This window comes from Anser anser (genome assembly GCF_964211835.1).
Source record: "Anser anser genome assembly, chromosome: 13".
Taxonomy (NCBI): Eukaryota; Metazoa; Chordata; class Aves; order Anseriformes; family Anatidae; genus Anser; species Anser anser.
In genome coordinates, this window is record NC_139734.1 from 20,239,832 (window position 1) to 20,266,953 (window position 27,122).

At 36.5% G+C, this 27,122-nt stretch overlaps 2 protein-coding genes across 4 annotated transcripts in view; one reads left to right on the forward strand and one right to left on the reverse strand.

The window, feature by feature from the left end:
* The window catches only part of LOC310880977 (uncharacterized protein), a 1,343,899-nt gene that overhangs the window by 1,165,151 nt on the left and 151,626 nt on the right, over positions 1-27,122 (forward strand). The gene's annotated exons all lie outside the window — the stretch shown is intronic.
* KLHL4 (kelch like family member 4) overlaps positions 1-27,122 on the reverse strand; it is an 83,324-nt gene that overhangs the window by 25,625 nt on the left and 30,577 nt on the right. The window contains exons 1-2 of one of the 3 annotated variants that reach the window (XM_083797533.1): positions 12,848-14,207; positions 11,771-12,185 (exon numbers count right to left, since the gene is read on the reverse strand). The exons of 1 other annotated variant lie outside the window; for it this stretch is intronic. In XM_083797533.1, coding sequence (XP_083653659.1) covers positions 11,771-11,808 — 38 coding nt within the window. In that variant the 5' untranslated portion in view covers positions 11,809-12,185; positions 12,848-14,207. Of the gene's footprint in view, positions 1-11,770; positions 12,186-12,847; positions 14,208-27,122 lie in introns of those variants that run through there. One more of the 3 variants, XM_083797532.1, reaches the window with a different exon arrangement.

Sequence of the window (27,122 nt, forward strand, 5' to 3'; positions counted from 1 at the left end):
GGACGAGAAATTCAGTCAGGCTGTTTACTTCTTGCTAAAATTTCATGTAGCTAATGATAATATTTTTAGGTAATTTAATAGCATCTTCCACAAAAGGACAAAAAATGATGTGACTAGAAGGCATTATCTCAAGTTGTCAAAATGTACAAAATGAAAAGTAATGACTAAATTCTGGACATGAGCTGGTGGCATTTTTATTTATAGAGGACATAAAAAAAAATTACAAGCCAAGGGCAACAAATTTTGTTTAAATCCAAGCACAACGAAGGCCAGATGAAACTAATTAGGTCCATGTTTCTTACTTCATTAAGCACCTTTCAGAAAGACCCCTGATGGGACATATTTTGGGGAAGAAGACATGCTTTATGCTATCCCCTCTCATTGCTTTTAGCAAAAATAAAACAAAGGGGGAGCTTAGAACATGTGGATAAAATGCAGATATAAAAAAAGTGAATGTGAAGTGTTTCCAATCCCAGCAAACAGAATTTTGGAAGGCCGGAGAATAACTAATTCTCAATCCTTGCCCTCATTACTTTGAACTTTGCAGCTAATCAGATACAGATACTGCTGTGAGATTTTTAAGACATCTTGGATATATGAAAACCTAAACCAATACTATACTACATTAACACGTGCTTCTCACTTCCTTTTTGGACTTTATCAAAGGCGAAGGGACTCTATTCTTGTGCTTACCATGACCTTTTCATTTTTTTGCATCTTTTTCTTTCCTACTTTTAGCTATTTAGATTCAAAGTAAACAATAGCAGGACTTCTGCTTCTCTTACATAGGAATACATGATGAATAGGAATACATGATGATCCCCTAGATCATAGGAAAGAAGATCACACCAAGTAAACATGAGAAAACACAATGTGCTTGCCTTTCTATCTTGATGTGAGTTTACAGATCACCTTAATATATTGCAAGTCTTTCCTCTTTTGAGCCAAATAATCTGCTAGAAATTGGTCTTGTATTTGAGAAAGAGTATTTGGGGTATAGGAAAACTCTGCAACAGTTTACTGAAGAAATTAACAGATGAGAAACTTAGGAGTCTAGAAATCAAGAATTCCACTTTTCTACTGTTATTTTTCAAAATTATTTTAAAATATGGTATTGGCTGAAAGTCACTTACTAGAAAAGATTTTTTTAAATTGTGGTTTTTACAATCAACTGATTTATGAAATGTCATAGCAATAGTCATTGAAAGTGAAATAATAGACTTTTCATATAATTATTTGATATACAGGGCACAATAAAGGATTTTTAGGAATTGTATGGACTTAAAAGAAAACACCGTGGAAAATGGACAGACAAGGTATCAGACTGAAGTACTGTTCAAAATATATAAGGCAATACTTCCAGATCCCAGATGAAGAATAAAAGCAGTTCAGTAGATTGCTAGTAAATAGATCCATGCCTTAGTGCTCTTGGTCTTTACACAGTGTGATCTTAACAGGCCACACTGTCCTCCAGTCCTAACTTGGTTCTTCTACTAATGGTGCTAAATTCAGTTTTGAATTCACTGTAATGCTAAGTGAAACAATGTGAGGAAGCTTAAATTTAAACTGCTAACTAGTAATTGAGCTACATATTGAATTCCTCTAAAGAGGAAGTAAGAGGCACATCTGGCACATCTGTGGCATCTCATGGGAGCTTCATGCTGAGAAACTTTATTGGTCTGTTGTAGAATTAAACTGGTCTAAATTTCTTTTATAGATGAATTTGGGATCATTTAAGTGAATGAAAAAACAAATGAGGACAAAAAAATCAGTCCTGACTTACATCCTTGTTCCTTTCTGTGCTTTTCTCACTGCTTCATTGTGTTGTGATTGAAGAGTCTGGCTCCTTCATGACTGCAAGGCTGTAACTTCCCAGGAAGCTGTCTTACACTGCTTGTAAATCCACTATGACAAGATTTGTCAAGAGACTGAGTTGGCTGTCCTGCCAGATAATTTTACTAGGTCAAGCATCTCAGACAGAGAGATCAAAAGTCCATCCTATGCCACAATACTAGCATGTAGAATTGCAGGATTTCTTTTTAAGTCATCGCATAGAAAGGAATTCCTGTCCTTACGTGTAGTTTTCTGTAAGTTGAATGACAGCCAGATGTATGGTAAGCAATCTTCAGTGAATGTCCTACGTGAAAGTCAAAATCATGACTTGGAACAAGCATTTCAGTCTTTATATGCTTTTAACAAAGTATTAATGCTACAATATGCATGTTTGATTTAAAACTCTTCAAACAATCTTAGTTCAATATTTACATATGTTTTGAATTACAGTTTATGACTCAGAAAAGAAGTACAGAATTCTCCAGAGTCTTGGACAAAATAGAGGACTTTCTGCAGAAAGCTGTAGTGTGATGTCCAAAATAACTGATGGTTTTCATTTCTCTGATTAAATTACTTTGTAGCAAGAATCAATTTCTGCCTCTTTCCAACCAAGTCTAAACAAATTTTGGTGATGCTAAAACCATACAAATGTCTGACCTGTATTAAGGTCACTGAGAGCTTAGTACTGTTGGCACACACAAGCAGTAGGTCACTGGAGGAACAGTAACTCAGGCCACTACAAAAGAAAGATAGAAAAGTCAGAAGGTAAAAGCATAGCTATAGATTTATATTTTTGCTGCTCTTTCCTTCCAAAGCTCCATTCAAATTTCCCATATCGTTGACTCCCTATATCACCTCTCTTACCTGACCACCTGGGCAGGAGGTGAAAGATATTTGTCTAGATCGTGGATACGGATCCAAGTGCTCTGCCTTTGCTTGGGGCTGTGTTTGTCTACTTAATGCACACCCTGGAAGAAAGAGGTGCTAGTAGAAAAGATCTGAGTCTCCTGCCTGCTCAACACAGTGGCCTGTGAGCCTCTGATTGCGGCAGACTGCAGGTGCTTCCAGGCTATCACACGCCTGAGATCTAAAGAGGTAAAGGGAGCATGCCAAACGCTGTGGCAGTAAATCCTGCTTTACTGTGGCAGTAAAGCTGATTATAATATGTGTTTTGGCAAGTCACATCTGCCCTATGGTCAAAAGGGTGGGCCAGAAATGGTGTCACCAGACTTACTCCTTGTATTTTCACAATGTATATGGTGCAGGCAAGTCCTTTGCCCTAAATAGCCAACTATCTAAAATACGAACCAGAATGGATCAAAGCTGAAGGTAATGTTTCCACAAACATCCTCAGTATGGAAACAGAGATTTTTAATTACAAAGCTTTTGCTTTATCACAGCGGTCATGGCAAAAATGGAAAAAAACTAACTTCCACCAAAGATACAGAACATGACTAAGATAAATTTACAGCGATATTTTTGTCTGCATGTGTGTATATGCTCATCTCTATTTCTTCACGTTCTGAAATGGTATGACAAGGAGCCACAGAGCTTTCCTGAGCATCTGTGCTAAATGAACACTGTAAAAGAGGTTTCCCTAGCAACCCAAACCATATGTAATAGCTTAAAATAGCTTTTCTCCAAGTCCTAGGATTTCTTAGTGGTTTGCTCATGATTTCCATTTAAATCAAGATATATTTTCCCAGTTCAAAAAGGTTGTTCATTTTCTCAATTTCTATTAAAATGAACAGGCTTTGAAAATTCTCGTCTTGCAAGAATGCATCCCTTCCTCTTGACTTCTAATTTATCAGGTAAACTGAAGCATAGCAAATGGTAGCAGTGGCTCTCCACTTTATCAAATGTATTCCCTTTAAGTTTGCTGTTCAAAACATTTAATTATAACTATACTGGTGGTCACTACCACCTGTTGTAACAGAAAATATCTAGTTAAACTAGTAGTCTGATTTTTGTGATATTATCATGAGAACTATATGCTGTGTGTGATATTATCATGAGAACTGCATACTGTAATGCATCAATCTTAATATACACACATTGCAGTATGCATTTTAGTAACAGTTTTTAGACAAATTATGGTGCTTGAAAAGACTGATCAGTTATTACTGTGTTCCTAAGAGAATAGGTATCAAATGCCATCTTTAATACAAGCAAATTGTGATACCAAGAGGCTAAGTGATTTCTAAGTGAGTTTATGTAAGACGGAAGAAACAAACTGAGGTAGAACGCATGATATTGATTTTGAGTTCCTAGTGCAGCTAGTCACAAAGTCATGTGTTTTAAAAGTTTGAGGCAGACTGAGAGCTTGATTTTGGTTAAATCAAGTTTTAATACATGGGTAAGATCTCTAGATTCTTGTCCAAATATTTTTGAAATATGTGTAGCAGAACCAAAGAAAGAATGAGATATCAGACATTAAGTTCTTTTCCAACAAATATGTTTGTTTAGCCTAAATGGGTTTTAGTTGAGAAAACAGTGAAGAAAACAATTAATAGTGTTCTGTTTTTGTACTGTTTCATTTCTAAATAAGATATCTTTGCATAACTGTAGAACCCAGCATGACAATGCAATGCCCTATTTCTTGACAAAACATTTTTTAAATTGTAACACCAGATCATATATTTTAACCTCGAATATAGTGGCTACAAGGTGGGGTATTCCTTTACATTATTTTAATTATCTTTCTATTACCTGTGAGCAGGAGACAGAGTTTTAGTGAATTATCCTTTCTCATCTTATAGAATAAAAACAGTTACTAGAATGAAGTGCAAGATGATTTATGCTATTAATTATTGGACAGGCAGAATTGTTGGAAAGAGTCAGGCCATAAGTTCTTGTTTTATCTATTTTAGTTAGCTTTTAATTGAGTTTTCACTATTAAGCATTTCCTCTGAAAAGGGGAGAAGGAAAGGCACTGGGAGAAGATTTGTTTTCAGAGCTGAGTGGGAAGTTCTGCCAGTATATTTGAGGATAGAGTCACTGAGGTGGGGGATGATTTCACAGAGGAGAAAACTTTGCTATGGATTTGTTTTAGAGATCATTTTTTAGTTTACTTCCTATACTTCCTATACTTCCCTTTAGCTCTTCTCTGAATCTGGACAATCCTTCAGCTTCACTTTTGTATTTATTTAGCCTGCATACCTACAGGTATTATATACAAGCTGTATTCTTTATCATACCACCTCATACAGCGATTCTTTAAATACAGTATGATTTTTCTTTTACTTGAGTGAATTGGTATGTGTTGGGCTAAATATGGCTTTTTAACTACAACAAGCAAATCCCTGTATTTCTTTAACTATGAAAGATTTTAGTAGTGTTCCTTACTACAGTATTTCAAATAGTTCAAAGTAAACAATTCAGCCACAAAAAAAACTATGAAAATAAATTGTTCATTTCTTTCAAATTTCTGTCTATGGCTTTCAAATCAAGCAAACTCTCTCCCCTTTTCAAATAATGCTTCAACAATTTCCTGTTGATTTCACAATTGTATATGTTCAGTATGCAACAGAACTGTTGCACTGTAAAATCTGATCTGCATTGGTCACATGTGTTTAATCATCTGCTTAACTTTTTTCTGGAGACATTAAGAAGTGATTTTAAGAGCAGTAATAACTCTTCAAGAAGTAATTTAACAGCTGTATTTGCTGAGAGCAAGCTGCATGGAGTGGAAATGAGAAGATAATTGAATCATAAAGAAATTGTTTTGAAATGGATAGAATTGTCATAGTTTCTTGAATTACTATTAAATGATATTTTTCTTTTGCCCATAATAATTCATGTTTGAAAGCTATGCATGTCAAATATAAGCCTGTGTTCCAAGTTCCTCAAAAGATGTCATAGTAGAAGGAGAAAGCAGGAATATCTGCTGAGGAAGCCTTTGAGGCATATTGATTCTAATTCCTGTACCAAGAGATCCTATATGAGGCAATAGTATTTGTTCAGTCCAAATGACTTCATTTGTTACTGCTCATTACATTCCCCCATGGCCTGAAAAGTCCTATTCTTCTTTTGCAAATTAGCAATTTCTGGGAAAAAGGCAAATCTGCTCTTTGTAACTAAGCCTGCATGAGATGCCGCTTGCTAGAACTTCACTAATTTACTACTTTTAGCAAACATTAGATATCAAAGGAAACTCTTCAGTTGTGAGTTACAGTAATATACTATTCAGCTTGGTTTCATTAATTATCCCATGTGCTCCATGCGCCATTTCTTAGTTCATAAGTAGAACCGAAATAATATCTGGCACCAGCAGATGCAGCATCTCATTGATACCAGTGGGGTGTTCTTCAAACATCATTGCCAAGAATATCATCCTCATCCCCCAGCTCTAAACTTCTCTTCCGCTGCACTAAAATATTGAAATGCCACATGAGCTGTCTAACCATCACTTCTGAGAGGAGATCAGCTACAATATCTTAAATAAACCATTTCAAATGTCCCCATTTTCAAATTCATATTTTGACTTTTAGTTAAAGGTCATCTTTAGCAGACCATTAGTTTTTGCTTTTCACTGAGGTTATAAGGAAGCATTTTGTCTATCCATAGCAGACTGGCAAAAAATCATCTTTATAAAGTATATTGCTGAATATGTATGGCTAAAAGTATTAAAGAAACTGCAAAATTCTCCACAGGACAGAAGCATCATTTCTTTTCCTAGTTTTTACTTATTGACAAATTCTTCAGTTTAAAAGTAACGTAAGTATTGTTTCTAAGCACTTAAAAGTGAAAGAGAAGACTAGCAGGCAACAAGAATTTGTCAAGAATAAAATGTTAAAATAAGTTGAAATCCTTCATTAATAGGCTGTATTAGGCAATATGGAGAAAAGAAATAGAAGTAGCTGTCATTAGTATCTTGAACATGAGATATTCTTTGTTGTTGTCTCATATCAGATACTACAAAGTTCATCCTGAGGTACTGTTTGGAATAAACTATTGTGGAGCAGGTGCAAAACTGCTTTGAAATCATACTTGTATAGTAGTTATCAATGGTTCAGTGGTAAATAAGAGGCTAAGTCAAACTGGCCTCCTAAGGAACTTTCCACTAAGGTTCCACTGTGATTTTCCATGAATTTTCTAAGTGTCTTGGAGGGAGGAAGAAATAAACAGAAAGCTCATCGGAACTTTATTACAATTGAAGACCATGCCAAACTGAGGCAAGCTGCAAATACATTGCAGAATAGAATTGAAAGTGAGTATTAACTCGGTAAATTGGAGACATCTGATTAAAAATAAGGTGAAAATTATTTCTGGTAAGTACTATATTTAGGAACAAATAACTGCAAAAGTGTACAGATGGTTAGGAACAGGTTTTTGGTACAGGGTCAGGAGGCTCACATAAATCACAAGCTAGGCATGAACAATAACACCATGTTTTTCACACACACACAAAAAAAAAAACCACTAGACAGGATATTCAAACAGTTTTTTTAGCTGGAATGACATGTATGTAATCCTGCCTTATATGCCAGAATTATCAAGTTTTAACCAGAACATACCACAATACCAGAAGTACACAGAAATATTGGAAAGTGTCAGCATTGAGAACAATGAAAATGGTCATAGTTCTCTAGCATAGGAATTCTGAAAAAAATATTGCAAGAATTGCAGCTCTTCAGACTACAAAAAATAAGGGGAGCAATGTGTTTTTATATATATATATATATGTATGTATGTAACTCCATGGGAAAAGATCAAGAAACTAATGATCTTGAACTGTAATACAAATAACCAAGGAAGCACTTAAATATTGTTGACCTCACTTCAGCATAGAGGGATTGACATGCCCTCTGACTAGATGGCCAGTATTCTTTATTATGTTTGCAAACCTATTATGTGGTAAAGTTCAGATTTTTGAAAACTTTCCATCAAAATGCTGGAATTGAAAGCATGAAATAAAATCAGACCAATTATGATTTCATTTAAAAATACAAGCTACTGCTGTGCGACATTAGGAATAATCATTTCTAAACTTTTGCCTTAGGCTCAGAGATAGTTTATGAGCCTGAATTCTAACTCATGAGGGGAAAATAGTGTAATGGTGTACTACTCTGAATGTAGCACTTTATCATCTTTTCTGCAAAGGATACATCATAGTCCTTTCACTTAATAGGTGCATTGTCATTCATTATCAGTCATTCTCATGAATCAGTGGTAGGACTGCTTATTAGTTAGGATACTCGGAATTGGGCACTTAATACAACAAACAAACAAACAAAACCCTCTCAATTTGCTTTGACCAGTGGTTTCACAAAATAATTCATATGTTCTGTTTTCACTAGGGAAATTATCACCTCTCCTCTTTTTTAGAAGTGGTCTTTCATGTTGAAAAACTAAGCTGAGTATCATTTCACTGAGTATTAGTTAAAAACTGAAGAGGGCACAATGAATGTGTGGTTTAATGACTCTTCCCAAAAAGGTGTTCAGCAGAAGAAAACATGATGGTATGTGCCTTTGGTCTGTGCCACATTAGCTAACAACACACACAAAAAAGTCATCATATGGCCAAGAAATTAGGGTCAGATACTATACAATGATTTATTCATTTTCACCTCTCACAGTATTTGTCTGGATAAAATGTCCAGCATACAGCTAGACAAGCCCATGATATGATGGGTGAACAATTGACTGAAGGGTTGGGCTCAAAGGGGTAGAGAAAATGGAGCTATACTGGGCTGGCAGCCAGTCCCAAGTGGGGTTCCATGGGCCCCATTTTCTCCAGTTCTCTTCAGTGTTTTCATGAAAGACTTGTATGCAGGACTTGAAGGTATACTGAGTAAATTTGCAGACAACACTAGATAGCGAGGAGCTGTTGACTCCCTCAAGGCTAGGAGGCCTTGCAGAGAGCTCTTGACAAATTGCAGGGCTGGTTAGTCGCCAACCACATGAAATTTAACAAAAGCAAGTGCTGGATCCTGCGCCTGGGACAGGGTAAGTCTACATGTCTGTACTGACTGGGGTAAGAGAGGCTGGAGTGCAGACCTGCAGAAAGGGATCTGGGTGTTCTGGTTGGCAGTAAAATGAATATGAGTGAACAGCGTGCACTGGCAGCCCAAAAGGCCAACCGTATCATGTGGTGCATCAGGCACAGCATAGGGAGGTTGAGGGAAGTGACTATCCTGCTCTACTCTGTACTGGTGCGGCCTCACCAGTATTGCCTCAATTAAGAAGATACTCCTCCTTAATATTTGTTTCCATGTACATCAGCACCAACTTATGTGCACAAGCATGTGTTTGTGTATTGCACATAAGAATATAGTTTTTGTCAACCATCAAACAGAATCTAAGCTTGCTTAAGGTTGAGGTATTGGCCTGATTTCATGTCCTTTCCCACTCTTTAATGTCTAAGTGGCATGTAGCAATATGTTCAGTTTGATAGAACACAGACTGATTTGGGTCGGAAAGGACCTTAATGCCCATCTCGTTCCAACCCCCTGCCCTGGGCAGGGACCCCTCCCGCCAGCCCAGGCTACCCAAATCCCACCCAGCCTGGCCTTGGGCACTGCCCCAGATGGGGCACCAACCTGGGTAGCCTGGGCAGCGTGGGCCAGTGCCTCACCACCCTCTGAGTGAAGAATTTCTTCCTAATGTCTAATCTAAATCTCGCCTCTTTTAGTTTACAACTTTTCCTGCTTGTCCTCTCACTATCTGCCTGTGTTAAAGTTTGTCCTCCTTTAGATTACAGCTAGAAATGGAACTTCTACAGGCAGAGGTAAAGTCGCTGGTTTACCGACAACCACTCAGAAGGTATGAATCCTTGTACAGAATAAAAGGAAAATTTCTATGAGGTTGTCTTTGGTATCCTCAGGTATGAATGCAAAGGAGCATATGGATGCAATAATTGCAGTTCCTTAAGCATGGCTTTAGCAGTGTAAGAGTTAGGGGATACTGCAAGTGCCTGATTTTTTAGAGGTGTTAATTACCAGAAGATCTCATTGATTCCAATCAGTTGTCACTATCTGGAACTTCTGAAGAAAAAAGAGGCACAAACTAATTTAAAAGGAAGGTTTCAAAAGTGCAAGATGAGACATTGTTAAAGAGATGAAAATACGTCCAGCAATTTTACTGAAGGTGTAAGGCTTCTCTTTATTTCTTCTCAGTATTTCACTTCGAAGCAATTAGCACATTAATGCTATAGCCAAAGAGAAAGATAGATGATTTACTTAGTGATTTCACTTGGTACATATTTAAGAAATTGGAACTATGTTGTAGTGTCTTTAATGATCTTTTTTAATTCATTGAAGTAAAGTTTTAATTATAGCGAAACTTGTAGTCATGATTTGCTTCCTAAACAATGCCTTAAAAAATCAGACTTTTAAAGTGTATTTTAAAATTAGCTTTAACCTAGAACATGCATAAAAAGCTTTCATTGATAACTTAGAGAAAATACACTTAAATATAGCAATACTTCATGAGATATATACACTCACAAACCTTTTCTAAAAGCTGCACATTTAAACTGCTCAAGAGAACTTAAATTTGAATACAAAGGCACAAAATTTCATGAGGTCTTAGCAGAAAGTTTATATATAGCTGGAGAAAATGACACATCTTATTTTAGAGGGCAGTGCCTTAATACCTTCCAAACTGAATTCATTATCCTTTTTTTTTTCCTTTTCCTTTTACCTCCTTCACCAGAAAATAGTTATCTTGATTATTAAGAGTTCCTTAATTTTTTTCAAATAAAATTGCCTTTCTGAGGTGTGCCTAAACTTACTTTTTTTTTTTTTTTCCAGGAAATGTGTACTGTCTTTTGAAACAAATTGCACTAAGAGTAGGGGTTTTACCCATTACAAATCAGTACATTAGGAAGCATATGCAACTATCACATTCCTACCTCACTGATTTTATTTCATAATGAATTTACATAGTATACATTGACTAGTAGTACTGTTTTCAAAATGACATTTTGTAATGCATTTTTTCAGTCTGCAGATGTTCCCTATACCAGATGTACAACTTGAAATATAACAACTGCTAAAAATACACAAGCTGTCAGCTTTGTTTTACTGAGAAACTATAACTTCAAGTAAGATGGATTTGTATTTAAGTACAGTGTAAATATCCAAAAATATTCCCAAAGACTTGATGACAATCTTATAAAATGGTGCAAATGATCACATTATAAATGCATAATTTGAGTCCAAGGTGGGGTAAAGGTGAGGTAAAATTGTTGTTCTATAAGCTGATAATACTGACATCAATTTCGAAAACATCATACAAAAATTAAATGGCATGCTTAGTGAAATAACTTGTACTAGTATTTTCTTCTCTATATTAACATCTTAAAAATAGATCACTCCTTGTTCTTACACCTTTAAGGTGTCATAGCTGTCATATTTCTTACCTGACCTTGCAGAAAGTATGTCTCTTACTGTGCTAAACAAACTGTGAAAGTAATGTGATTTCAAATAAACCCTTAAAAAAGCAAGTAATGATGCTCCCTTTCCACTTAGTTCAGGGTTAATTATACTTGTCAAAGAGACAGTAAAAAAGGCAGTGAAAAATTTGACAAACTGATGGCAACCACACAGACTGTGTACCTCCAGCAGTTCCCATTTGTCAAAGTTGCACCCATTGATAAAGTCAGAATGAGGACAGTATTTCAGAAGGCTCATTTTTTCCATTGTTCTTACACAGAATAAATCAAGACAAAAAATTAATATGTTGTAAACTGCAATAGAGAAAATTTGACAAGCTGGCAGATTTTATTTTTATGGAAGTTCTGACATGACGTATCTTAAGCAAAGAGCAAAATTTCATGACAGTGTTCCTTCTTGCTTTTTAATGTGAGTGTGGGTGTGCACATATACAAAGTGAGGTTAATGCGGTAAGGAGCTCTGGTTAAAAACAAAGACAGTTTTAGGGAATAACTTGGATAGAAGTATGGCTTTTGAAGTGCAGACTTTAAAAGTCCTACCTCTCTGCAGATTCATCTGAATTTTCCTCTGTGATCATCTGCAACTCCTGTGGGGTTTTGTTTGAATCTTCTTTGACACAGTTTTCCTCTGTGCTTGTTTTGGGAATATCTTCATTTGATCGAAGCTGTTCTATGAGGTTTTGTTGATGCCAGGCTTGAATAGATCGGTGGTGCACCGGGGTTGGACCTGGCACAGGTGCCAGTATATTGTGGTGGACAGGACTGCTGTTTTTCTTCAGCCCATTTCTGTCCCGAGAGTGGTTCTTCAACCTGTTCTGAACCGGTGTCCCTCTGTGTTCATATCCTTCCTGCTGATGGCAGCCCCCCGTGCCTGCGGAGCCTTGCGAGGGGTGACTGAACCACCGCCAGCGGAGCCTCAGGATCTGCTTCACATCAAACTCTTTCTTTCCAGATACTGACATTTTTCCCAGGAAAAAAAAAAAAAAATGTATATATATACAAAAGCCTATTCTTTTAGAAAGGAAACAGATTCTTTATCTCTTGTATTTCAACTCCTCTTCTTAAGAAAAGACAACAAAAGAACAAATACCGGTAGCTTGCTCTCTCTCTCTCTCTCTCTCTCTCTTCTGATTAATATACTGCAAGCTCTTCAAGCCGATGCTAAGCTGCTGCTAACTGTATAGGTGGGAATCCATACTGACAGGATGATGAGGTCAGACCTTAAACAAGTAAATCAGCTTAGCACAGGAAAGCAGCAACCATAACAGTACCCAGCTGCTAGGCTTACACACTCACAGCACTATAGCACAGCTCCCTAATATATAACCTAGCCTCACATGATCCTAAGGGATCTTAAGCTGCAACTTAAGATGCAGGAAAGCACACACAAATAAAGTGACAAGACTTTCTATCTCACGAGGTTTTCCACTGCTAATAAGCAATGCTGCATTTCACAGAAGATTTAGAGAGAATTCTTTTATGGACTCCTTACACAGATTTTTGGTAATGATTCACTGTGAAACTGTCCTGCAGTTCATGCGTTTCCTTAAGAGGTTTGCATGTGTTTATCTTGCTGTGTAAAATTCCTACAAATGGCCTCAGTGTGGTAGCACTTACCTAAAGGAAAGAAGCAGCATTTCAATATGTTGTGCAGAACTATGTATTTTTTCACCTACAGATATATTTCTCGATGTGATTGCAGGGAGAGAGAGAACAGAGGGAGGGAGCTCATAAAATCGGAGATGTGCTCCCGGAATGACTGTATCTGTGGAAAACACAGTTTCCTGGCTAAGTGCCTGTGTAAACACCCTTTGTCATCCTGCTCTTAATTTCTCACGGACGATGAAAAGAGTGTGATTTTTTTTAAAAAAAACACCTTTCTTTTGACAGTGTACACTGCAGCATGTTTTCAGCAAATTTAATAGATTTCTTATATTCATCCTCATCCGTTTGTTAATGGATGGGGCTGTGAGAACTGTTCCATGTGTATTTTGAAATAATGTACACAGACTGTTTTTGCATGCAAATTGAAAATAATTAAACGGATAGGCTGGGTTTTACTTCTTGTGTTACATTCTCCACAGTGTGCTATTGATGATCTATATGACTGTAAGCAATGTGCAGAAGCAAAAAAAAAAAAGCTGTAATAGTCAGTAAAGCAGGATTCAGAATTAAAGAAGGGTAACCCTCTCCCGTATATCTTACACGTCTTCTTCAGACTTTTCTTTGGGTAGATGTGAGATAAATTACAGGACAAGGCAGGAACTGTAAAATAATTTAAATAAATTATGCTATTTAGATACACAGAGGGGAAGAAAAGACTTTATACTAAATAAAAATTATGAGAAAGAGTTGGCCATGAAAGGCAGAAAGGAAGAAGTTGAGAAAAGATGATATTTGAGAGACCTGCCTCCAGTACTGTGATTTACACAACAGCAAAAATGGATGCATTGTCACATGTGGACCTCTCAAACTGGTGCTGTCCCCCTATAGAAGTAATACTTTGTTTAACAATCTTCACTAAGACAAACTGTGTTCTCAAGTAATATTTACTTGAGAATAAAATGAAAGAAGGATTTCTGCATTAGAATATCAGGCTGTAAGTATTGTTAATGGAACATAGTTTTAAAATACTACATTTTAAGTTTTATAGGAATGGATAGAAATGATAAAACTTGTTCAACTTCTAAGAAATTATTTTAAGAAGAAGGTATATAAAGCTGATTTGTGGTTTAATAAGGGGTTTCAGTTTAAGCTTGTTGAGAATATAAGTTAATAAAGAAGATGCTTCCAAACTTCAGGGATTTTAAAGAATTTGTAGAGAGTGAGTGGATAAATGGAAATGCTGGCCATTGGGTAAGAGAGACCATTATGTCTTCAGAAGTCAGAGTAAGGTGTTTTCTTACTTTAATGACAGCTTTTTCTAACAATCTGAAATTTTCTGGAGACGTAAATGTTTAAGGTTGGGGTTTTGGTGTTTTTTTCTGTTGTTCTTGGTGGTGGTGGTATTTGTTTTTTTTTGGGGGGGGGCATTAAAATCTATAATATTTATATATTTTCAATTTCAGCCTACACTTATGAATGTTTTACTATTCACTTTCATAAAAGTAATAGAACTTAGCAGTGTAGTGGTATCCATATGTATTCCTGAGGATTGCCTACATGGTAATCCAAGATCTGTTTTAAGGAGAGTCTCAATATACCAAGTTAACAAAATAATTTATGATAAAATCTTGTAGAGGTGGACAGAGAACATGGTTTCTCGCTACTATCTTAATCAGGTCATTGAGGTCTTCCAGCAGCTCTGACAGTTCCACTTAGCAATAGCTCTGATATATTGAATCCGTAATTTTTCACCATCTCACAAAGCTTCAGATGGTTTCCTTTCCTTAAATCCCTTTTGCAGATATCATCAAAAACATATTGCTTGAATTTGACTTAGAATGTAGAAATAGAACTTCTGTTTGTAAATTACTCTTTTTCCTAGTACTCAGCACATGTTTTGGCAGATGTAGTGTATCTAGCTGAAATTTAAAAAGTAAGACTGGACATTTCCTGAAGAGACTGTTTTGCTCAAAAAGTCAGCTTGAGTCAGCATGGAATATGCTTTAGGTAGGGCGTAAGCAGATTATTCTTCACACAGCTTATAACCATTCTGGCTAAAACTTCAATATGCTGTACTAGGACAGCACAAGTGATTTTATAAGCCAAAACTTCAGGCCTGATTAGACGCAGGTCTAATACCACAGGTATGTGGTATAAACATGGTACAGGTTTGTGCCATATACTAGCTTCTAATCATTTATGTCTAACCTCTGGTCTTTGTCAATATGAAGGGAACAGGAATCTTACCTTTTAGGGGACACACTGATTATAAAATTATAGGTCAGCATCTTAAACAAAACCTGAGAAAACTAAGTTCCCTTGAAATAGAATACAGTTTGAGTGTTTATTTCTTCATGATTTCTTTATAAATCTTTAGGCGTATCTCTGGGTTCAAACATCTAAATGTGAGAAGATATATCTATTATTACTATTCCTCATTTCATATGTTTTCATTTAGATAGTCATCCACCATGAAGTTTACCTAGAGGTTACAGTACAGTCATGTAAAACTAATGCAGTTGTCAGGTATTAAGAGACACTTTTTAGAAAACTAAACTTCCATTTGGAAGCAAAACAGCTCAGTATAACTGCCTGCAGTTCTGGGGGATTTCTAATTGTTCCTTCCCTAGGAGGATTGCTTGTAGTTTGAAGGAAAAGAAGTTGGTATTCTCTGAAAAACCTCCTTTTGACTCAATGGGTGGTAAGCTTTTGAGGAAGATCTTCGATCAGATTAGGAAATTTAAATAAATGTGAGCGTAGACTGACATCTACCAGGGAGCTGGGCATCATTTTAAAATATTTGTGCAAACATGTTGAACTTCTAGATAATTTGAGGGGTACCTATTACTAGCAAAAGTGTAAATAGGCGTTAGTAATAATTGTAAGATTACAACTGTAAATACCTAATAAGGCTTTTGAATTAGAAAACTATAAAAATACTTTTATCATAAACTACCTTTGAGAAGAAACTGAGAATTTTCTTTCTGTCATGAATCATATTTCAAATCGCATCTTCCAAAATGGCTTTTAACTATGGCTGCCTCACATGTTCATCTGCCTACAGAACACTATAAAGAAAGGAATTTGCTAATGCATTTCAAAATGGCAGGATTCCCTAATTATTAACTTGGTGTTTGGGGGTGGGGGAGCTGGGTTTATTTGTGTTTTCTTTTTGAGAATTTAAGCAAGTGCAATATATTCATGCAGTTATGTAATGTTTGTTCCCTTCTCAAAAGGTAATGGTAAATGACATTCTTTTTCTGTTTGCTTTGAGCTGGTAGTGCAGTGCATGTATGAAAAGCCTGTTAGAAAAAAATCTCTCTGTGTTCTAACAAGTCAAGCAAAGAACAATAAGAATAAATCATCTAACTTTCTTGTAGAATAATTCAAGAAAGATACCATCTGTGGACTCTGAAGCCAGCAGTATTGCAAGGGCTAGGTTACTTGCAAGCGTTAATGAAGTAGATCTTAGCTGAAAGGGAGGCAGACCAGAATAACTGTATTTTTTTATTAAAAAAAAAAAAAAGCCTGGGATAGCTTTAGACCAGAGGTCTTCTGTGCTAAGCTCACTGATGCAAAACTTTCATAACAAAAAGTTAAGATATTTTTGTGATATTTCTTGAGATACTTGATGTCTATTTTGACATTACATTTTTTAGAAAAGTTAATTACAAGCTTGTATCAATAGCGTATGCTCTACAGTGCTTGCAATTGGGGAAAACATCATACTGAGATAAACATAAGTACAGATCTTAGATAACTGAAGTCCTGTGTGACAGAGGTATAAGCTCTCTATCCAAACAATGTATTCTACAGGATTTTGCAGTTTGTGTATTCAGACTATGTGCTTATATTGCATATGAGGCCAGATAAAGAGAACAAGAAGTTGATTATTTTCATTACGCTGTTTTGAAAATGGAGAACTCCCATTAGTCCATCCCTTGTAAAAGAGATATTCCAGGAAACATCTGCACATCATGTCCCCAGCATTAACAGAAGTCAAAGTTAAATGGAAGGGAACATGACCAAAGCAAAACAAATAGCTGTATTTAAAATCTGCGGGAAAGTTCAACTTTCTTTTAAAAGAAAAATGTGAATGCAAGTTTGCAAATGCAAATCAGCTTAAAACAATCAGTTACTTTTGATACTACTAAAGATAGTACAGATGATCCACTTAAGGGAAAGTGTTGACACATTTAAACGCAATTGCATCCTCAAATAACTGGAAACTGTACTACAGATCACAATCCACCTACAAAGCTGTGTGCCAAAACTGGAAGAAATCACAGCATTTCTACATGATCCAGCAAAAGAATGTGAGTATGCCTGGTATAAACAATTCTGATAGTCTGAAAAAGTCTGAACTACTTGTTCTGATAGTGTGTACAACAATATTGAATATATTGCCCAAGTTAACAAGTATTTCAGCCCATCAAAATCTGCCTGTTATTTGCTGTCAGGGACTGAGACAGGTGAGAGAGAGAAGATAATTGCCAACAACTCTTAATAATGAAGAAAGGTGGCAAAGGCTCAGGGTCAGAATTTTCCAAAGTTATTACTTTTTCTGGATGCATAATTTGAGACATCTGAGAAACAGAAACATAGCACAGTTACTTAAGCGTTCTGTTGAACATTTAAATATACTGGTCAGTTTAGAAAATCTCGTCTACCTTGTATGATTTCCATTAATGTTTACTGTGATTCTTACTCTGTCCAACACGAACACAGAAAGTGCTACTGTAAACATTCTGCCAGTTTGCAGCATCCATCTTTTCAGTCTACAGGTACGTGGTACAGCTGTAACATGGCCCTTCTGCAAACTCGCTTCCCTTCTGCAGAAGTTCTAAATCTCTTCCAACAGCTACAAGTGTATAGAGCAAGGGGCGCTGGGGTGGTCTTCCTCAACTCCTTCCCTGGCTACTTATGAAGACTGCAGACTTTCTTGATATAGTGTATGTATAAACTCATGAAATATTTATGGAGAAAACTTAGAGCTACAACTCTGACAGCAAGTCTGCCCCTTATGAAGAGTAACACTTCCAGCTATCAAGAAGAATTACTATTTTCATAAAAAGGCAATCTGTAGTTTTGCCTTAAATACATATATAAAGTAGAAAACAAATAAATGCATTATTACTTTCTAAGAACTCATTTCTAACTTTTGTCTCAAAATAACTTATATATTCAAGATGAAAAAATCCTTATGAAACTTCCAAGGTGAAATTGGTTTTCTTTTGAGGGATAAAAATTACATTTCTAGGGAATATTTTGTTCTGCAGAGTAAAAGATGACAGTAAAGTTTTGTTTTCAGTATGACTGGCAATATTTTGTACGTTGTTTTCTGGAAACTGAACAAGTACTTGGAAAAATATGCCTTGCGTTTTAGAAATACAAGAAACATTCCTTTTCCCCTGTTAACTCTGAATGTCACACAAATGTCACACCTCCTAGAAATACAAGCAAAGTTGAATCCTAATGTATCTGCTATCAAGTCAAGAAAGGGTCTGTTTATTTTTTATTCATTTACTTGGAGGTTTGTTTGCTTATTCTTGAAGTATCCTACTAGTTTGTTCTTCTCTCACTGGCCTTTCATTATCTTCTGCTAGAGTATTTCCTATAGCATTTGAAGAAAAGTAAGAAAGTGTAAGAAAACAGACTTGAACAGGTCATTAGCAAGACGTATGCATGAATGAATTTGTTAGTCCCCTTGCAATAACCTTGAACACTAAGTAGGTAGCTATGATCTAAATATAGTTTGTCTTCATTACTCTCATGTAAAAAGTTGCCTCTCAGAAAACAAAAACACAACAAAAACAAGCAATTGTAGTTGTAGCTATGTACCATGAAATATAAACTATTTTATCTTTTAATGTATCCCACATTACAGAAAGATGGCATTCCTTTTTTTTTTTTTTGGACAGTAGTGTTTTCAATTTGCAAAAGCAGTAGTTACAAATAGAAACTAGCAAATACAGGTGTGTCTGCATTATTTCTTTTTTAAATGCCATCAACCTAACTCTGAAGTGTGAATTGACATAGTACCTATCATTTTACTAATAAACTGAATCAAAAGGAAACAATTACTGGCATGACACGATAAAGAAAATGTGGTGTTGAGAACTATGTAGATATTCAAAACAGCACTTTTTATAGTTTTTATGTAAATCTGTCATAGCCTGTGTCACAGAAAAGCATAGCCTTATCTTTTTCTGCTATAGAGACATAGAATAATTCAGGTTGGAAGGGACTTCAGGGGCTCTCTAGTCCAACCTCCTGAACAATACAGGGCCAGGTATGAGGTCAGACCAGGTTACTTGAGGTTTTTTGTTGAAAACCTCTAGGATAGAGACATCAGAACCTTCTGGAGAACCTGTTATTCACAGATTCACAGATTCACAGATTTCTCTAGGTTGGAAGAGACCTCAAGATCATCGAGTCCAACCTCCGACCTAACACTAAGTACTCCACTAAACCATATCCCTAAGCTCTACATCTAAACGTCTTTTAAAGACCTCCAGGGATGGTGACTCCACCACCTCCCTGGGCAGCCCGTTCCAATGCTTAATAACCCTTTCGGTAAAGAAGTACTTCCTAACATCCAACCTAAAACTCCCCTGTCGCAACTTTAGCCCATTCCCCCTCGTCCTGTCACTAGGCACGTGGGAGAATAGACCAACCCCCACCTCTCTACAGCCTCCTTTCAGGTAACTGTAGAGAGCGATGAGGTCGCCCCTGAGCCTCCTCTTCTCCAGGCTGAACAAGCCCAGCTCCCTCAGCCGCTCCTCGTAAGACTTGTTCTCCAGACCCCTCACAAGCTTGGTCGCCCTTCTCTGGACTCGCTCGAGCACGTCCATGTCCTTCCTGTAGCGAGGGGCCCAAAACTGAACACAGTACTCGAGGTGCGGCCTCACCAGAGCCGAGTACAGGGGCACAATCACTTCCCTCGACCTGCTGGCCACACTGCTTCTTATACAGGCCAGGATGCCGTTGGCCTTCTTGGCCACCTGAGCACACTGCTGGCTCATATTCAGCCGACTATCCACCAATACTCCCAGGTCCTTCTCGGCCAGGCAGCTTTCCAGCCACTCATCTCCCAGCCTGTAGCTCTGCTTGGGGTTGTTGCAGCCCAGGTGCAGGACCCGGCACTTGGCCTTGTTGAACTTCATGCAGTTGACCTCAGCCCATCGCTCCAGCCTATCCAGATCCTCCTGCAGAGCCTTCCTGCCCTCGAGCAGATCGACACACGCACTTAGCTTGGTGTCATCTGCAAACTTACTGAGGGTGCACTGGACGGCCTCATCCAGATCATCGATAAAGATATTAAAGAGGACAGGCCCCAGTACCGAGCCCTGGGGGACTCCACTAGTGACCGGCCTCCAACCAGATTTGACTCCATTCACCACAACTCTCTGGGCCCGGCCATCCAGCCAGTTTCTAACCCAGCGAAGCGTACGCCAGTCCAAGCCCCGAGCAGCCAGTTTCTTGAGGAGAATGTTGTGGGGAACGGTGTCAAAAGCCTTACTGAGGTCAAGGTAGACCACGTCCACAGCCTTTCCCTCATCCACCAAGCGCGTCACTTGGTCATAGAAGGAGATCAGGTTCGTCAAGCAGGACCTGCCTTTCATAAACCCATGCTGACTGGGCCTGATCGCCTGGTTGCCCTGCAAGTGCCGCGTGATGACCTTCAAGATAATCTGCTCCATGAGCTTCCCCGGCACTGAGGTCAAACTGACAGGCCTAGAAAACCTCTAGGACAGAGACATCAGAACCTTCTGGAGAACCTGTTATAATGCTTTACTGTCCTAATGTAAGTAGTAGAATGGTTGATGAACTTTTAATTACAGTTATTATGTGTAACAACTGTATCAAAACAGACACTGATTCTCAGCATATGATGGCATATATTCCATAACTATAAAAGGATTTTGATTGTATCTTTATGTTGAAAATACTTCATTTTTTTTTTGCTTATTCACTAATAATAAGAAAGCTTATTTATTCACCAATTATTATCATTGGATATTAAAGAGTATGGAAAGGATATGGCATACCTTCAGCAAAGCCTATTATTTAGATTTGGCACTTGTCAGTATAGGTCTTTATCATATGCATCTCAAAGCCTTGACAGAATAAGGACTTATGCCCAAGGTCAGTCTTCTCTTACAAGTTTTTGAGTGTGACTCATGTTCACTGTCTCTTAAAAAGTAATAAATGCTGTCTTTAATTTCAAGAGAGGGAGGCCCTTGAGGCAGTTGCATCTCAGTACAGTGTAGAATGTAATTCTTGGATGATTTTAGCATTTAATCCCACAAATGGCTTCTGAGTCTCACGAAAAGTGCTATATATGTCAGGAAAAAATCCTTAGAATGTTTGGCCATGGACATCCTCCAAATCACTGACAACAGAGACTACAGAGTTTTTGAGTATTCATGGAAAAGTTACCTGCCTCAGGGCAGGTGTTTGAGTGGTTTGAGGCTTCATGTCTTTCTCCTTAATTACTTATCTAACTTCCAGTACACATATTGGTTCAACCACGGACACATAGTCAGGTCCCCACAAGCTGGCCTGAGTCATCTACAGGCATTCTGGTTTAGATCAATACAGGGGCACAAGCAGTTTTTTTTACAAGGAAGTAAGTTAGAGGTTACTACTATTGGTTTTTGTAGCATAATGAACCATCAACCTTTTTCCTTCCTTCGGTTTCTCTTCCGTGTGTTGTCAGTTTTCCTATCAATTTTCCAAGACTGTTGATCTCTCCTTTGTGGTGCCATAACAGTGCAAGGGACATAATACTTTAACAATACTATGATTACAAGCATCACTGTCAAAGCTCATCTGAAAAGGTACTTTAAGCCGCCAATATCCTTCTCAGCAAACTATCTCCCAGCAGCCTACCATCAGGTATCCTTTTGGTCACGTCACCTGCAGAAGTACACATTAACTCAGTTTATACTTTGTCAAAAAGCCATAGAGAATCACATCACAATCTTGTTGTTCGGCCTGGCTCTAGCTGTTGTCGGCTGCCAAGATGCCTTGAGGCTGCTCTTTTACTCTCTGATGCTAGCACAGAATTTAAAAACACATAAACACAGCTTTAAACCACTCAAGTCCTGACTTTCTTATGCAAACAAATTTGTTTTTGTTATTTCTGCTTTTTTTTTTTTAGAAAATACCGGCTCAGCATCAATATTTTGGAATGTTAGAAATTTTAAGTATGCATTTTCATATTTTCTGGGGAAAACCCATTAGTGTTGTATATAAGAGTATTGTGTAATTAAATGAAAACTGGAGAACTTATATTGAAATATAGAATGTTTTATCTTCATACATATTGATTAATAATCATAAAAGATACTAAACAACATAGTGATCATACTTGCAAGTGACAACAAATTGCAAGTAGACAAATACCACGAAACCTCCAGAAAGTACAAATAACGTACAATATTCTGAAACAGAAATTGTTAATGAAAGACTCCCTAGGGAAGAGAGAAATACAGACTACTGAAAGAGAAACAGAAAATGACACCTGATGATACGTTAAATCTGACTATTTACCATGAAAGATCATTGAAAAATGCTGTTACAGACTAGGATGGGGGGGAGTGATGCAGAGTAGCATCTCCTGTTTTAAGGTAGATTATTCTGTCTTAAATTCCTCCAGAACTTCATCAATAGTTGTAATTGATCCAGTCCTGTATCTCTTAACATGAATTTTGTTGTGAATTGTGCCATCCCAAACATCAATGATGTTGAGAGTATTTTTTATAGGTGTAACAATCTGAGTTCCAGCGTTAGGAGCTGTAGACAAGCAGTTTTTAAGATAAAAACTTCCATTTCACATTTCTAGCTCAGTTTGGGGGTCTTTGAGTGAGATGCAGGTAGTCTATAATGTCTGTCCGGAAGACAGCAGCTCTCTAGTACTGTATCAGTCAGCAGGAACTTCTGGTACTTCTGTGATAATGCCAGGTAGCACCATTTCCTGAAATGGTTCTTGATGAACTATAGAAGTAGATGCAGAACAGAAATACCCATCGTTGATAGGATATGTGTGCACAGATGAGATATGTAAATGGAAGCTAGCCCTCTTTTTGATTAAGGAAGATACTTGCATCTGCATACATTAACTGTAGGAATTCTTGAGATAGCAAAGAGAGAGCTGTTGTAATATATTAAATCATTTTGCAAATACACTACTAGCGAGCTGTTCGTAGAAGAAATTAAGCCTAGCAAGCCTCCTGAAATTAAACTTCTGCTGAAATTAATTAGTAATATCCAACTTAATATAGTTTAGCATGTCACAACTGTAAATTCAGCCAGCTGCTCTTGGTTTATTATATCAGTATAAAAGGCTGTTTACATCAAATTGTTTTGAGGTCTCAATTTTAACATCAGGCATCATAAAGCAATTTTACTGTGCTTTTGACCACATTTTAAGGTGATTGAAATACTTGGGAAAGATGGTATTTGGCCCTTTGGCTGACTGACTTTCCTAAATTAAGTTACTGATAATACGTCTTGTTATTGAGTAGCTGATGGCTTTAATACCTTCTTGATACAGTTAACACTTAGAAATATATTATGAATATCAGATGGTATCACCATTTCAACGTAAAATAAATTTAAATATGATGTCTGTAATTGTGATAGTGTTGATGTGGAATTAATGATCACAGGAAAAAATATACCTACCGATTTCCACTGCTTTAAAATACAAGATTCAACTAACCACTGAAACATACAGAAAAGGCCTTGATATGTGATTGCTTCTTAATCATTGTTAGTGGTCGAATTTTTTTTTAGAATGCTTTCTTTCATAATTTTATGTTTCACGTTAATAGAAATGTTATGTGAGTAACCAGTGGAAAAGAAAAGCTATTTGACTCTGCTCACTTAATAACTCCTTCTTGCTGATCCCTTTCAGTATTGCATTCCTTCTGAAATTGCTTTTTGTATGCTGGAACACACCTCATTGTTTTCTGCCTGACACAAGTCTAATCATTCTGGCTTGCAGACCTCTCACTTATGTAATAACAAGTACATCTTGCAGGAAAGGCATTACTCTATTACTAGGGTATATAGTCTTTGTGAAAATAACCATATTTTATATTTTAAAGGAAACAATACAGAAATTCTAAAACTCTGTCTTGTGATTCAAATCATTTGTTTACTAGGATCTTTAATCATGTTGTTTTCACAGACTTGGTAGACTCCAAGAAGCTGTAATAAAAGGGTGAAGATTACTCTGCCTGTTTTTTTTTTATATACCAGTATAAGAATTCTTTTCTTTCTGGAACAATCTGCAGAAATATAGTTGCCTTCTCACGTAGCTCTAAAGTGGAGAATTCTTTAACTTAAGAATATTATTTCTGGCAATATTTTGATTAACAGTGCACAAAACCTTTTTTTATAACTGTTAATATTTGCTTTTTTTTATGAAGAAAACTGTGTATTAAAAAGCAAAATAAAAATGCAGCTAATAACATCATCAAATTGATGACCAGAATGCATTTTAATTTTTTTGGCAGTATTCTTAAAATCAATAATGAACTGGGGTAGTTCCCAGCTCTTCAGCGTTTCTGGCAGTAAAATTCAATTCATGTAAGTCTGATTCTTACAACAGCTTACATCTGTAAATGGAGACCAAAAAAAAAAATCAAACGATTTTCTTATCATGAAAGACTCATGATGATGACAAATTGCATCCAACAACTCCTGGTCAAAATCCTATTATCATCGACTCTTAGACACGTCAAACTGTTGAGGTGATTCATCTTACACTGTGGTCCTCAACCATGCGTATCTTTAAATCTGTCTTAATAAAAGCAAACATCTCTAGGGAATCCTAAACCTTGGACTGAAACTTCAGTATTATTATCTGACTTGAACCAGCCCACTCTTCTATTTCTCAGAACTGTAAAACATCTGCATAATACTATCTGCATTTTAATCCTTCCAATAGTGAAAGTTTATTAATGTGCTAACTAATGTTCTCCTACTCACCTATTCACTACAGCTAGAATACTCTTTTTGAACAGGGCTACACTGAACAGATACAACATTTGCAACTTTTTGAGGATGAGCAGTGCTTTAAAAACTATATTGTGTTTCTTCCCTGTTATACATACCTACCATCTACTGTTGTGTCCACATCCATTGCTCCTAAGATGACGTCTGTACTAACTGACCACCTGACTAACAAAGAAACAAATGCTTGCTCTATATCTTCCTTTTCTCATCAGTTTCTCATATAAAGAACCAAAAACTTGATTAACAAGATGGTTTTTTGTTTGGTTGGTTTTTGTTTTACTTTCCTATTTGGGGCATCCTTTGGGGCAAGATGAACCTATTTGTGTGGAGAAACTTACAATTTACTTTTAAGATTGTAAATGCAAATAGTCCATATTAAATTATATTAATATATATATTGCACTAACCCAGAATTTTTGTACTAAAAGAAAAAAAGAGATCTTTTTTATAACATGAACTATAGCTGTACTTTTTGTAACAAAAAGTACTTAAGTAGTCTGCTGAGTATCTCTTAATGATTTAACATGTTGCATATCTTCTCTCCATTCTGAGTATTCTTTCTTCCTTTAGAAACAAACGTGAGGAATTTTATCCTCTGCCCATCTTATAAAAATAGAGGGTGCCAGAAACAGTCAGCTACTTGGGAAAACATTTGGAGACATTCCCAGATTTCTATTTTATGTTTATTCAGATGAATTTTTAGTGACCTATAGAATATAATCACTCATGGGAACATCTGCCTGCTCTGAAACGATTCCCAGAAGAGTGGATTTTTACAATATAAAAGCATAAAACATGTTTGTTTCTTCAAAATAGAACAATTCATAGCAGCAATTTGTTTTTAAGCAGAGGAAAAGGAGAGAGAAGGAATTAGGAAATATTCTTCATCTTTATCTAACATCAATTACTTGAACATTCTATCATTGGGTATAAATTAATCCTCTGCCTTAGTGCTATTAACAATCACAGGTTTGATTTCAGTAGCTGTAAATCAGCAAGAGAAGAGCAGATAAAAGCACAGGTACTTTATTTTCTGGTTCTTATAATGCATTGAAGAAAATGTAAAATCAAAATTGCAGCATAAAAACTGTATCTCTAGTGCAGTAGAAGATCTCGGCACTCAACAGATGGACTTTTTTCGGATGTAGCCATTGATTCCATGATTGTCATTCAGTAGTCAGTCAGAGTCAAGGAATTGTGATGCAATCTCCTTCATTCATTGACCCCAATCTATAATGGGTAACATGAGCCTCTCTACAACATATTAATTACTTGCGATTGTATTTCTCTCAATCACAATGTTATTAGGATGATATTAGTACTTTCTTTGCGATAAATATATGTTGCATTTACCTCTAGAATGCTTCAGGTGCTGAACGTTAATCTGAAGAAAAGGTATTTCTCACAGAGTAGTTAACATGCACAAACCAGCTTTCTGGTTTTCAGTCAATTTTTACTGTCTGTCTGTGAGAAACTTCCTGATCATCAAGGACAGTTTTACTAAGATTTCCCCTGTTTTGCACCAGGGTATTTTACACAATAACTAGCTGAATATAGTAACTCCTTTAATAGGCTATGCTCCCTTTGTTTCCAGAATTTATGGAAATATCCTCATTACTGTATATTTATGCAGCATCTGTGGAACTCTCTGATAATATGAACTTTTAAAATCTAATGTAGTTGAAGAAATTAAATAATGTATATAAACCACTTATTAAATGGTAATATAATTAAATGTAGTTGCCTTATTATTTTCTGCAGACCATGTACAAACCATTTCAGGCTACAGTATTTTCTGAAGAGCAACTTCTAACAACATAGAGATCTGTGGCAATGTAGAACTCTCAGCTGAAGGAAATTTTCAAGTTTTCAGTTCTATGATAAACACTGAACATACATGCAGTTTTGTGCTTTCATAAAACTTTATTGTCAAGATGTTGATTTCTAAGCTGTATATGTAGAAGAGTGGTTTTGTTTGTAGAATATTTGGTTGCAAGACTTCTAATAGTTTGCAAGCTGCAAACTTATTTGACAACTGTATTTATATTTTATATATTTGTGATTTTTAAGAATTGAACCCAAGCTCAAATCTTGTATTAGTGTATAATTAAGGATTCTCTGTATGACCTCTGACAACTAAAAATTTTGGATTCAGTGAATTAGAACCATTCCTAGATGCTGTGAGCAGCATCACTGGAGAAACTGATAAGCAAAGCTAACAAGTGGCAAAGACAGGATGATTTTTGCAAATTAACTG